Below are 13,934 nucleotides of genomic sequence, written 5' to 3'. Positions count from 1 at the left end.
TTGGGTGAGCTACTCTCCTTGACACAAGCACTGCTCGGGGTCCTTAAGACCCTTGTGAACTTTGAAGTGCTAGGGATCCAAAGGGTATTTTGGCCATGAATGGAATTTTACCCTAAGCCCTTAATCTATTGACATTTGCTATTCTCTTTAGCTTTAGTATTCAATAAAATTAATGGTTTTTACTGTAAATTGCTTTACTATATGTGATGTCATATTATTTTTGCATTCTTGATTACTGTTGATTGCTACAGTTTATCTTGGGCCTATATTGGTGTTACTTATATTTAAATAGAATATTGGGCCACATATCTAATGACTTTCTCTTTCTTTCTGTACATGTATCTAAATTAGGCCTACCGAGTTCTCAAAGAACTCAATCCCAAATTTCTTACCTGAACATTGGAGTCATCGGAGTTGTTTATCTTCGCTATCTGCTAGGCCTAATTTCCTTCAGGCCCAAACCAAGAGTCGATCTCTTTCCTCTATCACTTTTAATAATTTGTGCTTTTGTTATTTATCAGACACTAATGATATTTGATTGAATGCTTTCTTTTATTTATTTGAGTTATATCAATAATCTAGGCAAGCCCTTAAAACATAGAAAAAAATGAAAATAGCAATGCAACCTAGTAGTAAGCAATTCAAATTGTCGATCACTTCTATTTAGTTCTTAACTCTTACTAACAATCTTCTTTCACGTAATCTTTGAAATATAGGTAGATTTGCAAAAGATTCAACCATTTTCTCTTTTAAAACAACAAGAAAACTGAAATGAACCAGAAATGATTTTTAAAAAGCTGGCTATTTATGCGAATCAAGCAGTGCTGCAATTAAGGACCTTTTAAATGGTTTGAACTCGAGTACAAAATTCGGAAATCAGTCGTAAAGGTATACCTAAAGTTTACTTCTTTAAACATCCTTTACTTTTACTAGAATTATACAAGTAGCCATACCATTTTAAAGGTACTTTGTTTTAAACCTGTCCATATTTTTTACAAAGCTTGCAAATATAAACACTATATATATACTTCCAAAATTCTTTCAATTATGTAGTATTTTTTCAAAGGCTTTCATAAGTGAAACTCATATCCTCTTTTAAAAACATATACTATTTTCTTTCAAAACGATAAGCTCGAAATAAGACATAGAGTAAGCTATAAAACATTTAAGCTCTAACGAAGCAGAATATAGACATCTAATTCCTTAAACCTAGTCTAAATCCTATGGAGCTACCTCGGGTGGATTTTAGGGGGTGCATAATACTTTCCCCTTAGAAGAACAAGAACCCTTACCCAAAATCTCACTGTTTAGCAGACCAATAGGATAATGATCATAAGGACTAAAACAAGTACCCTAGTATACCTTTAAATATTAGGTGGGGTAGAGTGGCAATCGGAAAGCGAGCTCCCGCGAAACCTAGGCGAGGCGATTCATAGGCGATTTTGCACGGAGCTCTGCCCATGGCCAATCTGGCTGGTGGCCAACCACCCTCAACGGCTGGTTTGCCTCCCCAATCCATAACTTCATCTTCTAACCCAACCTCAAACAATTACCAACCCTTAGATTTCTCAAAAATACTAAAACCTGGTTTATTAAATGCAAACATGCACGTAAACAATACTGCCCAGACTGTTACGCCAATTCCAATCATGTCTGTCCAATTTTTACATGGAGAACCACTAATAAAGTGCACTGAATCAGAGGTTTATCGAATGAACATCATTGAGGGACTTAAATATGCTATCATACGTAAGTGGGTGGCCTGAATTACATGGAATACGTCGAATCCTTCCCTCTCAATGTGGAATAAAAGGAGAATGTAACGTTGGATTTTTAAGGTATAGGCTTGTATTGATTAGATTGACATTGTTTGAAGATTTTTTGAATTTAACGTCCAAGAGTGCATATTATTTGAAGGCGAAGGATGGGTACCAATATCAAATGTGACCTCTTATTTTTTATGTTAAGTTCAAAGTTAATGAGGAGACTCCTTTAGTCCTAGCATGGATTTCTTTTCCAAACTTGTTGCCAACATATTTTGTAAAGGAATGTCATTTCTCTTTAGTTCTGCTGTGAAGAAGACAATGTATTTAGACATGGCAACAATTAACAAAGCAAGGCCAAGTTGTGCGAGGGTGAAGGTTCAAGTTGATTTGTTAGCTGATTTACCAAAGAAGGTGACGATAGATATCGAGAATGAAATTATTAAGGAAGTGAGAAAAATGAATGGGTATAGATTCAATATGACTATATTCTTAAGTATTGTATGGAATATAGGTTCCAAGGACACAATGAGGAGGAATGTAAGAAATTACATCCGGAATTGATTCTAGTAGTGGAACAACAAAGTGGGGAAAGTGTTGAGCATGGTGGAGAAAAGAAGAACAATTTTGAGCAACCAATAAAAATCTTGATAACTGCTAAAGTTGTTGGTAATGTGGGTGAACAAAGGAAAGAGGTAAGAGATAATCGTATAAAAATTGGTGCAAAACAGGTTGATGTTCAAGGCAAAATTGGGAAAAAATTTATCCCAGTTGATAATGAGGCAGTAGCATCTCAGCAGGTTTAGGTGGCCAACAAATGTGCAGCACTTGAGGTAGAGGAAGGAGAGAAGGAGAACAACAATAAACTAGTACTGGTAAAAAATAATCTTGTTCATCGCAGCCCTATTAGAAACCCTAATGCGACTGGGAATGTGTCTCCAAAGTCAGCAAACAAATTAAATCCCAAGGCTGCAGTCTTCAAGCCTACATCAACTGGGAGTGATCCACTGAAGGATGGTCAACTTCCTACTACCACTGGGCAAAGGAATGTTAATCTTATAAACAAACACTAGCTATTGCTATGTGCAACTAGGGATGAACATATTAGTACAGAAGATGATAATAAATCATGTGGGAAAAACTTATATGAAGTGGTTCAGTTTGTAGAAGAAGAAGTATATGTTGATGACCTATCACCTGAGATGAACTACATATTGTGGACAAGAGCAATGCAAGTGTTGAACCTGGCAACTTGAATGACAAAAATAATTCCGAACTTAACCTAAAGCCTCCAGATAAAAATATTAATTCTAAACCACCAGCTCATATATCATAAATTAGCCCTAACCCTAACTCTACAATACATGATACAACCCTAGTAATAGTAAACTCTACCCTTCAAACAAAGAATAAACTTAACACTTAGGAATAATGGTCCAGTGGTATCTGTAGCCACAGTTAATCAAAGAGCATTCAAAGGGAACAATGCAGTGGTTCCTAAACCAGGTAAGAATCAACTTACAAAGCAGCATCAGATTGGGGAAGAAGAAAATAATAGGGAAAGAACGGAAGGGATATGGATGAGGAAACTACTGCGCAGAACTTCATGAATGTTGCAAGACAAGGTGATCTCTCTCCTAGACAAATTGTCAAAGTAAAATCAGCTGGTAGAGGCAATAAAAAACATCAAAAGGAAAACTAGTGTGCCTGGCACTGGAGTACAAATAGGAAGGACAATTTCTAAATCCAATGTTTAGCCATGTATGCTATCATTTGGAACATTATATCTGTGAACACAATGAAAGCCTTTGAAAGGCTAATTACAATGCATAGGCAACATCATTTTAGGTTTGTGGGATTAATGGAGCCAAATCAACAGTCGAGGAAATATGAAAGATACATAAGGAGGATTGGATTTGCTCAAGCATTTGTGAATGTTTCCAACAACATATAGGCTTTTATTGATGATGATTATGATGTATGCCAAATGTGATGCCATCAAGAGAATAGAACAATGGGACAATTTGTATGCTCTAGCTAGTGATATGCCAGCCCCATAGATAGTTGGAGGAAACATCAACGTGATATAGGATGAGGAGGAGAAGTTTGGAGGACTTCCAGTTTCATTAAGTGAAGTGGATGATTTTAGACATTGTATCAATACTTGCAACCTACATGATTTGGGCTTCAAAGGAAGTATCTTTACTTAGTGGAATGGTAGAGCGGAGGAAGATTTTATTTTTAAAAGGCTAGATAGGGTTCTAGCTAATCTGGAGTTCCAATAGTTCCCAGGTGTTGAGATCACTCATATTTCAAAAATTGGATCCGATCACTCTTCTTTGCTAATTACTTGATAAATCATGCTACTTTTTAAGATACAGCGAAGGAAAACTGGCAGGTTGATTTTAGTGCAAACCCATTCATTCTATTTAATTACAAGTTAAAGAAGTTGAAGAGAGCACTTTCATTGTGAAGCAAGGCCACTTATGGTGATATATTCCAGAAAATTGCTAGTCTAGAGGAGGTTGTATTGTTACATGAGGCTTAATTTGAGATCAACCCTAGTAGACTTAACAGGGAAAGGCTGCATAAGGTACAATCTGAGCTCATTGGATATTTGGATATAGAGGAAGAATTCTGGAAACAAAAATCAGGAATGGCATGGTTCAAGGAGGGTGATCTCAATACAAGATTCTTTCACGTTCAAGTAAATTGTAGAAGAAGGCATTTAAAATTGAAAAGAATTCAAAATGATCAAGATATCTGGATTGAGGGTAATGATGACCTGGGAGAAGAGGCAGTGAATTTTTTTCAAGAACTATTTTGTGAACAAACTGTCCCTACTACGTTTGTGATTATTAACCATGTTCCTAGCATGGTATCCATGGAGCATAATGAAGATCTTGTGAAACAACCTATAAAAGAAGAAGTCAAGCATGTTGTATTTGGGTTAAATGGAGATAGTGCTGGAGCACCTGATGGTTTCACTGGTAAGTTTTTTCATAGTTGCTTGGATATTATAAAAGATGATATTTTTTCCATGGTGAAGAGCCTTTTCAATGGCCATGAGCTACTATTATTTGTGACTCACACAAATTTAGTATTGCTGCCTAAGAAGAAGAAGGTAAATACTTTCTCAGAAATGAGACCTATAAGCCTTAACAAATTTATCAATAAGGTATTCTCTAGAGCAATTCATGAAAGACTTGTTAACCGTTTTCCTTCCCTTATTTCTGATGAGCAAGCTGGCTTGTTAAGGAAGAAGTATTGTTGAAAATGTTTTGTTGACTCAAGAAAACATTACTGACATTAGGTTAAGGGCTACGGCTGGGCCGAATGTTGTGATCAAATTAGAGATGACTAAAGCTTATGATAGGTTTTCATGGCTATTCATGACTAAGGTGTTGAGGAGGATGGGTTTCAAATAATTGGTATTTTATGTTGATCAATGGACAACCCTATGGTTTCTTGCAATCTTCTAGAGGGGTCAAGCAAGGTGATCCATTATCACCTACATTATTCTTTCTTGCAGATGAAGCTATATCAAGGGGATTAAATGCTTTACATTGGAATCTATACTTTTGTGGATTTGGTTTGCCAAAATGGAGTCCAAAGATCAATCATCTAGCTTATGCTGATGATACCATTATTTTTTTGCCATCGGATGCAACATCATTACATTTGATTATGGAGGTGTTGAGTGCTTATAAAGTGGATTCTGGATAATTAATCAACAAGGCAAAGTCAGCAGTCTATATGCATCATTCAACAAGCATGGAGGTGGTCAACAAGGTGAAATTGGGAGGCAAGACTTCACTTTTACTTATCTAGGCTTACCTATCTTCTATGCAAAAAGAAGAATGGATTATTATCGTGGTCTAATCAAAAAGGTACTTGACAAGCTTCAATTATGGAAAGGTAAACTTCTCTCTATAGGTGGTCGGGCAGTACTTATTTCTCATGTTCTTCAAACTGTGCCAATACATTTGCTATCAGCATTGAACCCTCCAGCCAGCGTTATTAACAAGTTACACAAAATGTTTGCACAATATATTTGGAGCAACTCGGTTGGAGGGAAGGGTATGCATTGGGCATCATGAGATACATTATGTTTACCAACTGAAGAAGGAGTAGTAGGATTTAGATCACTGCATGATGATTCAAAGGCATTGTTTTGTAAACTGTGGTGGAATGTTTGCACTAAACCTACACTATAGAGTTCTTTCATGAGTCAAAAAGATTATAAAAAGTTGAATGCAATAGTGGTGCCATGGAAAAATAGATCACATGTGTGGAGGAAGATGCTTCAATGTATAGATGCAATTGAACACCAAATCATTTGGCAGCCAAGGATGGGTTCCTCCTTATTATGGTTTGATAATTGGAGAGGTTTGGGAGCTTTGTATTTCATTACACATTAGGATTTCTTTTGTGAAGAACCTATCCACAATGCATATGATGTGATTGTGGAAGATACGTGGGATGAAGATAGGCTACTAGAGATTCTATCTCAAGACCTAGCATTGCATATTATTGACAACATTATTCCTCCTACACAACATAATGATCTTGATAGACCTTATTGGATGTTGGAACCTAGAGGCAACTTTTGTGTTAAATCTGATTGGGAGTATCATAGGAGATCAAGAAATCCTAGTATTGCATAAAAGAACATATGGGTGAAAGGCCTACCTTTTGAGATTGCTCTCTTCATGTGGAAAGGATATTACCATTTGATGACTACTTCAGGAGACTAGGCTACTTTATACCATCTAGGTGTTGGTGTTACATCAATTCGGAGGAGGAAACAATGTCACATGTGTTTTTCATGTCCTATGCAGCTCATTCAGTGTGGTACTATTTACTTTCTAATGCAAGAATAGCTATGGAAGGTCTATCATTAAAGCAGGCAATGGTTAAATGCTGGAACATTCAAGTTATACCAAGACTAAAACCTATTTTCCAAGCTTTACCATCCATCATCTTATGGGAGCTGTGGATAAGAAGAAATTACTACAAATATGGGGATGTTGTCACTATTAGTAGAGTGATTTCCTAGGTTTCTTCTACACTTAAAGCTTTGGTGACGATTAGGAAACCAAGCTTATAGAATGTACCTCACAAGTGGCCAGACATTCTGCATATTTTAGAGCATTATACAGCAAGATTAAGGGTGACTAAAGTACTATGGGATCTCCCTGAGCAAGGATGGGTGAAGGTCAATATAGATGGGGTATCAAGGGGAAACCCAGACCGGAGCTCGATTGGATTTGTATTAAGGGATAGAGAAGGTGATATGAGATACGCAAGGGGAAAGGAAATACATGAGGTTACTAATACTGAGGTAGAAGCAAGTGCTATACTCGAGGCATTGAGGTATTGTGTACATCATGGTTACACAAACATCTTAGTGAAAACAGATTCTATATTGATGAAGATTGTTATAGAAGATACATGGATTGCACCTTGGACAGTAGCTGCTTATGTAGAGGAAATCAAAGAAGTAATGGGAAGATGATATGGCTTGATATCACACATTACGATAGAGGGTAATAAGTTGCCAGACTATCTAGCTGATTATGCTCTTGATCATGGAGATTTTGAAGCTCACAACTTTGTCCAGTTGTAGGTACAAGGTAGAAAATTGGTGAATAGTTATAAAATGCAATGTCCATATCTTAGGGTGAGGGTTTTGAGGAGATAATTGGGATTGAGCTAATCACTGATTGGAGGAGTAATCGCAAAGGAGGAGGAGGAGTTTCTTCCTATCATAGTCAAATCTGTATAGAGGAGAGTATGATGGTCATTTTTATAACTAACATGGTTTTCATTTTTGCTGGAGCAGTTACTGTAAGCATGACCTACTCTTTGAAGAACCTTCAACTGGTGGAATCCGTACTTGGTACTCATTCCAATGGAGGGGAAGCAAGGGTACGAATGTTTGTACACTGCTTAAATAGTTTTTAATTTGCAACTATGTGCTTACATGCCTTACTTGCTCATTATGTACTTATCTTCTTACTTTAAATGTAATTACTAAAATCCCACTATTTGTTACCGCTTTATATATATTTCGATCACTCTCTTTCCTATCGAGTCTTGGCCGCACACTATCACACACAATGGCACGCAAGGGTTATCTTTTACACCCCTCCGAACCTTCTTTCAAAAATTTTTAGTTTCAGAGAATGGGTTTATCAAGCCAACTGACATAACTTCTCGCAGTATTCAGTCCAACTCAAAATTAGGAAACACTTTACTGTAGCAAACATAGGTTATATTGCATAAACCTTTGGTGAGTCAGTCCTTGGCATCGACACACAATTAGGAAAGCTACCTTAATATCAACGGGTCATGCACCCAGCGACATGACTTTTGTGGAAAGACGAACTAATTATGATGAGACACTAAAGATTCGAAGGAAACACTTATCAAACCCTTTTCTCTACTCTCTTAAGAAATGAAAATCAACCAGAACACCCCTAAAATCAATATAGTCATGGGAGCACTGCAAAAGCTAAAGAAATGGTGGAAGAATATCCGCCGAGAGCATGGAGACAAAATCAGAATGCACCTGGGAGCACTGACTGCCTTACTAAATAATCGGGCCGATAGAGTGCTCACCCGTTTGCTGATAGATTTCTTGGATCCGGCAAAAGTGTTTTCAAGTTCGCTGACTGTGAGTTGGTGCCAATACTACCGGTCACCATGCTTGACTACTTGTTTCTCTATACTTTAGGTTTGGCGGGTAGTCAGAGCTTCAGGAACATTGAAGATGGATGGGTAAGCTTGGACCAATTGTTCGACATGTTTGGACACTGTGAGAGCTATGAATGGTACTTGGGAGAATTTCAGTCTGATCAGGCAACCTGGGAAAGCCTCCGACCCATAACCTTCTCTTTGGCACACCTAGGACTGTTGGTCTTCCAACAAAGAAGAGGACGGATAAATATCAACTTGGTGCATGAGATTTTGGCAACATTCTGGGTCAAACTCCAAGCCACCTTGGTACCTATGGTGCTAGCAAAAATTCTCAGAGCATTGTATGCATGTTCACGGTGGTACGATTTCTACAAGGGCTGCAACTTGTTACTAAAAATATGGGCCACTGAGTACTTCTTTCAACGAGAGGCCACTGATGGTACGCTATAAACCCGTGTTTTTAGGAGTATTTGGCACTCTAATTACTACACTTTACTGGTCTTTGAGCTTGGATGATGGTGATTTGCACTTATTAGGTGTTTTATGCTTTGTAGGAAATGATTCCGAATTAAGAAGATAATTTGGAGCTTTGAAGTCTGAGTAGAAGTCCAAGGAATTAAACCGGGATCGCGTTCGAGAATCAAGATCGGATACACATGTAAAAGATAGAGGAAAAATGCTCAAGGCCATTTAAATGACCTATCATGGCATAGTGGCCATAATGGGGGACAATGTGACAACAATATGCCACCAGATTCTATTTAGAAAACTTTCCCAAGACATGGTCTAATATGACGTTTGGCCAACGTGTCCAACAAAGGGATTTTCCTATTGAAGTTTGTTTAGGCAGAAATGCAAGTCCTCTGATTTTGTCCATTGGCGCGGCGCATGGGACGCTGTAGGCCGCGTCGCACTTATGCAATTTTGTCAGAGTATTTTTCCACTTCGGCTGAGAGAGGGTAGTTTTGTCCCGGCTTATTCCTACTTGGTATAAATACACTGAGAACACATTTTTGAAGGTGGATTCGACCTAGGAGAGTTTTAGAGAGCTACCACGGCGTGAAGATACAAGATTTCATCAATAATGTTGCCAACAATCTGTGCAAAACGAGAGTTTGTATTGTAAAGTTATCTTTGATGTTTTATATGTTCTTAAACTTATTTGTGATAGCTTTCTCCAAATGTATGGAGTAGTTCTTCCCTAGAGTTTTGACGGATATGGTGTTTTAATTGTTTGTAGATTTAACTCTAGTTTAATTGCATGAATTCGTTTACAGTCCTTTAAATTGATTGCGAATTTTTTCACCAGTTTATTTAATAAAAAAAAAAGAATATTTTTGTGATTAATTTTTCATTATTTGGTTTGGTTTAATTTAGTGATTCTTCTAAGTAATCGAGAAAGCTTTTTGAATTGTTGATTAAACCAAGTTAAGTTATTATTCGAGAGACGTTTTCCTAAAGACTAGCTCATTAACGTGTTCTTGCATATCTTCACAGTGCTTCATATTAGTTTATTTTGTGGAGTTCATATTTAATCGAGAGAGGAATCTTGACCTTACGTTTAAGCTAATTATCGAGTGAATTCGTGAGAACCATTAGAACATTAGAAGTGAATTTAAACAGAATTAAATCCCGAATAACGATCTTACACCTATCATGTCATGGCCTATATTTCTCATATTATTTAAAAATTGTTTTAGTTCATCACTCATTCTCTGTGATTGGATCTAATTAATTGTACTCTTAATTTAGTAGTTAATTGTAGTAGTAATCACTCCAACTCTAGTGTTGATCCTCCTGAATAGCAATTAAGTCAGAAATTACTCGAACATTATTTAAATCCAATCCCTGTGGAGACGATATTTTTCTATACTATATTTGATTAGCGAGCATCAATTTTGTGTTATGTTTTGCGCTCGTCAAATTTTGATGCCGTTATCGGGGATTGGTAATTAATAGTGTTTAAAATAATTTTTGGTGCTAATTCGGGAATTAATTTTTTTTTCTTTTTATTTTGTTTAGTTAACTTGTCTTGAATATTTCTTTTGTAGTACCTGACAAGTACTAGGGAGAAAGCTTGATGAACATATTCCTGATATGAACTCTAAATGTTGTGAAGATAGAGTATAACCAACCTATGAAAACGGTTGAAGAGTTAGCAACTGAAAATTATCACAAGTCTGCTATTTGTTTTAAATGTAGTGGATATCATCTTTGGATTGACTGTCAAGCAGGTAAGTATTCTTCCTATGGTTCGTCTTTTGAACAGTCTCACTCTATTTCTAGTCTGTACAAGTATGAGGTTTCATATGGGCACAATTTTAACTATGGATGGAATGAATACCCTTATTATGACTATAATGAAAGCGAAGCGCGACTACCACCACAAGAGGAGAATGGTAGTTTAGAAGAGCTTATGTATAAGTTCATGAATAGTGTTGAAGAAAGATTTATACAAAATGATGAAGTCAATAAGAACCAAACAACGCAAGTGAGTCAATTAGTAACTATACTTTCAAAAAGCTCATTGCATTGTAATAGTGAATATATGAAGGAGATACCCTGTGAGAATAAGCCTACCCGGGAGGATGAACATCTACAAATAGAGTTTTTCACTTTGTAAGAGGACTCTGATTAAACTGAGATGATTGAAAATGAGGCTTTGGTTGATTGTGAAGTAATAAAAGAAGAGTTCAAACTCCCATCCACCTTTCCACATTTACAATCTTTAGTATAAGAGAATGAGAAACAAATGGTCTTGGACATACCATATGAATATTCACATGACCTTTCTTCTTCATTTATTTATTCTAACCTTGATCATATGGATTTTATTTTTGGGGAATTACAGGAATATGCAAGGGTTTTTGTTATAGATATTACGGGAATGTCGGGGCCCTGTTCCGGCAATATTGCAAGACTTATGTTCCATTAGAGGCTCATAGACAGTTGTCGACTCATGTATAGTTTGGATTGCCTTGTCGACTGATTTTTGTTGTATAGTCTCTCATGGCAGCTTGTCAGCTCGTACCTTATACATATATTCATGACAACCTTATTGGCCCATGTTATATATGTTCATGCCATTATCTATCATTGTTGGTTGTTTAGGATTGAGGTCTACCATTTCTATTGATCTCGTCGGCCCTTATAGATAACAAGAAAGGTTACGTAAAATGTGCGTTGGTGCTCCGCAGGTATGGCCCGAGGGCCAGTCATGGCCCTCCAGTTTAGGTCGTGACATCTACGAGCCCGGAGATGCAGACAAGGGGATGCAAAAGCGGAGGAAGGCGTGCAAATCTAGGACCTCATATGCATAAATGTTTTGCGGGTGCTGATGCGCAGAAGCGGGAGTTGGACAGCATAAGCGGTTTTTCGGAACTTAACTGAAGTGCACAGATGCGTGATTTAGACCGTAGAAGCGGTCCCGCAGAAGTTAAAATTTGGAGCGCAGGTGCGAGTTCACTGGCAGGTTCTTATATTCGAAAGGTTTTAGTGTTTTCTCATTTTGAGAGATTTGGAACTCGGCTAAGGGCGATTGTTGAGAGGGTTTTTGCTACAATTGAATAGGTAAGTGAAGTTCAATCACTTTTGATGTTAGATATTAATTACCTATTGATTTTAAAACCTAGTTAATGTGAATTTGAAGTGAAATTTGGCGACTTTAGACCAGGTGGTTGGAGAGTGAGATTTGGTGATTTGTGGGTCGATTTGTGGATGGAAATGGACGAAATTAGTATGGTTGGACTCGTGATTGACGTTTTGGGTTGACTTTTTGACTTGAATTAAAGATCATAGCTTAATCATTTGTAATCACTTCATATGGCTTTTATTTACGGTATTATGTTATTTTGACTAGATTCGGATCGTCCGGAGGTAAGTAACTTAGAAGAGTGATTTGGCTTGCTTGAGGTAAGTATCTTACCTAAACTTGGTTGAGTCACTAGTTGCCTGAGTTATTGATGATATGGGTGCACACATGTGTGGGGTTTGAAGCCATGCGCGAGCATTGGGGTACTTATCCATGCTCGGGGTAGCTTAGGCTATAATATGCCTAGAATTCACTGTCAAGCTTTAAGCTATAAGTTTTCTCATATTATAAGCTTGTTGTGAACTATTTGATCCATGTTTGAGGTTACATAGAGGCTAAATCCCTGAATGAACTTGATAACTGTTATTTCTGTGTTGAAATTTCTGATTTGAGCTATGATAGCGCACTGTACACATGCCTACACTTTAGCATGTCATTGATACCAGTCCAGGTGCATGAAATTTATTATCCATTCATCACATACATGTATTCTTGTATATTTGCACATTTGATATGGTTTGGACTGGATGCCTGTGAACACGCCGGGCGGATTGGTTTGTTATACCTGTGACCATGCCGGGCGAATTGTGTTGTTATGCATGTGACCACGCCGGGCGGATCATGTTGTTATGCTTGTAACATCGCCGGGAGGATTTTATTGTTGTGCTTGTGACCACGCCGGGTGGATTGTACTGTAATGTTTATGACTACGCCGGGCGGATTTTGATTTTGAGCGTGTGACTATGTCGGGCTGGTAGCAAGTTGAATTGGCTGTGCATGTGTGTGGATATGGATCCACCCCCCTAGGGTTACCCTCTCATGTTTCTCTCTTGATGATGTACAGGCGGATTTGAGAAAACTTATCAGTGGTTTGATACGGATATGGAAATATTGAGGGGAATCTGGCCAGTGTTTGGTTTGGTTTTTGCATTTCATCTTTACTTGCAATTTCCGTGGTTAATTACCTGAATTAATTGCATACCATCTTTATATGTTGTAACATTGACTAAGCAGAGGACTTGAGTAATTTTGCACACATAGATGGTTGATTTATGTTCTATATGGCTTGATCACATTATTGTTTCGTACTTGTTCAGTTTATGAAACTGTACAAGTTATAGCACGTATCATTTATAGTTCCTACTTCTTTTACCTCGTCGAGGTTAGTTATGATACTTGTGGAGTATATTGGGTCGGTTGTACTTATGCTACACTATGCACTTAATTGTGCAGATCCAGGTGTCGGACCCAGTCATCAGTAGCTGAGGCTTGTAGTTGAGCTGATCATTGAGGGACGAGGTAGAACTGCACTCTGGACCGCAGTCTTGACGTCTCTTTTCTTACATACAGTTGTCTTTATTACATATAGTGTTGTATTTGGTCATTTAGGATATGTATTCCGTATTAGAGCTCGTGACTTTGTATTTACTAGTTTTGGGGGATTTATCGTGTATTAGCATTATTATGTTATATTGAGGTTCCAGACTTGTGTTATTTCTATAAATTCCACTATTTTGGTTCTTTATTGTTATGTATGGCTTGCCTATCAAGTATGTTATGCTCTATCACGACTGGTTGGGTTTTGGGTTGTGACAAACTTAGATTTGATCAACACTTGGGCAAGGACCTGCCTTTCCGGAGTTAGGTAATAACCGTAG

The 13,934-nt window shown here is 37.5% G+C and overlaps 1 protein-coding gene across 1 annotated transcript; it reads left to right on the top strand.

Moving 5' to 3' along the window:
- The first annotated feature begins 3,339 nt into the window (after window positions 1–3,339).
- LOC138893866 (uncharacterized) lies at window positions 3,340–5,489 on the top strand. The gene is made up of 4 exons (XM_070178532.1): window positions 3,340–3,430; window positions 4,139–4,232; window positions 4,332–5,027; window positions 5,246–5,489. Exons 1-4 carry the CDS (start codon window positions 3,340–3,342, stop codon window positions 5,487–5,489), a joined length of 1,125 nt encoding a protein of 374 aa, XP_070034633.1.
- The last annotated feature ends 8,445 nt before the right edge of the window (window positions 5,490–13,934 follow it).

Source organism: Nicotiana tomentosiformis, chromosome 6 (genome assembly GCF_000390325.3).
Source record: "Nicotiana tomentosiformis chromosome 6, ASM39032v3, whole genome shotgun sequence".
Classification (NCBI taxonomy): Eukaryota; Viridiplantae; Streptophyta; class Magnoliopsida; order Solanales; family Solanaceae; genus Nicotiana; species Nicotiana tomentosiformis.
Note: the sequence above shows the minus strand (reverse complement) of the source record. Positions and strands in the feature narration are given on the sequence as shown.

Bases quoted from the DNA above. Each gene is read 5' to 3' on its own strand.
- LOC138893866 (XM_070178532.1), top strand. From the start codon at position 3,340: ATGGATGAGGAAACTACTGCGCAGAACTTCATGAATGTTGCAAGACAA. The intron at 3,431-4,138 runs GTAGAGGCAATA...CTACTTTTTAAG, and splicing joins TGTCAAAGTAAAATCAGCTG to ATACAGCGAAGGAAAACTGG. The intron at 4,233-4,331 runs GTGAAGCAAGGC...CAACCCTAGTAG, and splicing joins TTGAAGAGAGCACTTTCATT to ACTTAACAGGGAAAGGCTGC.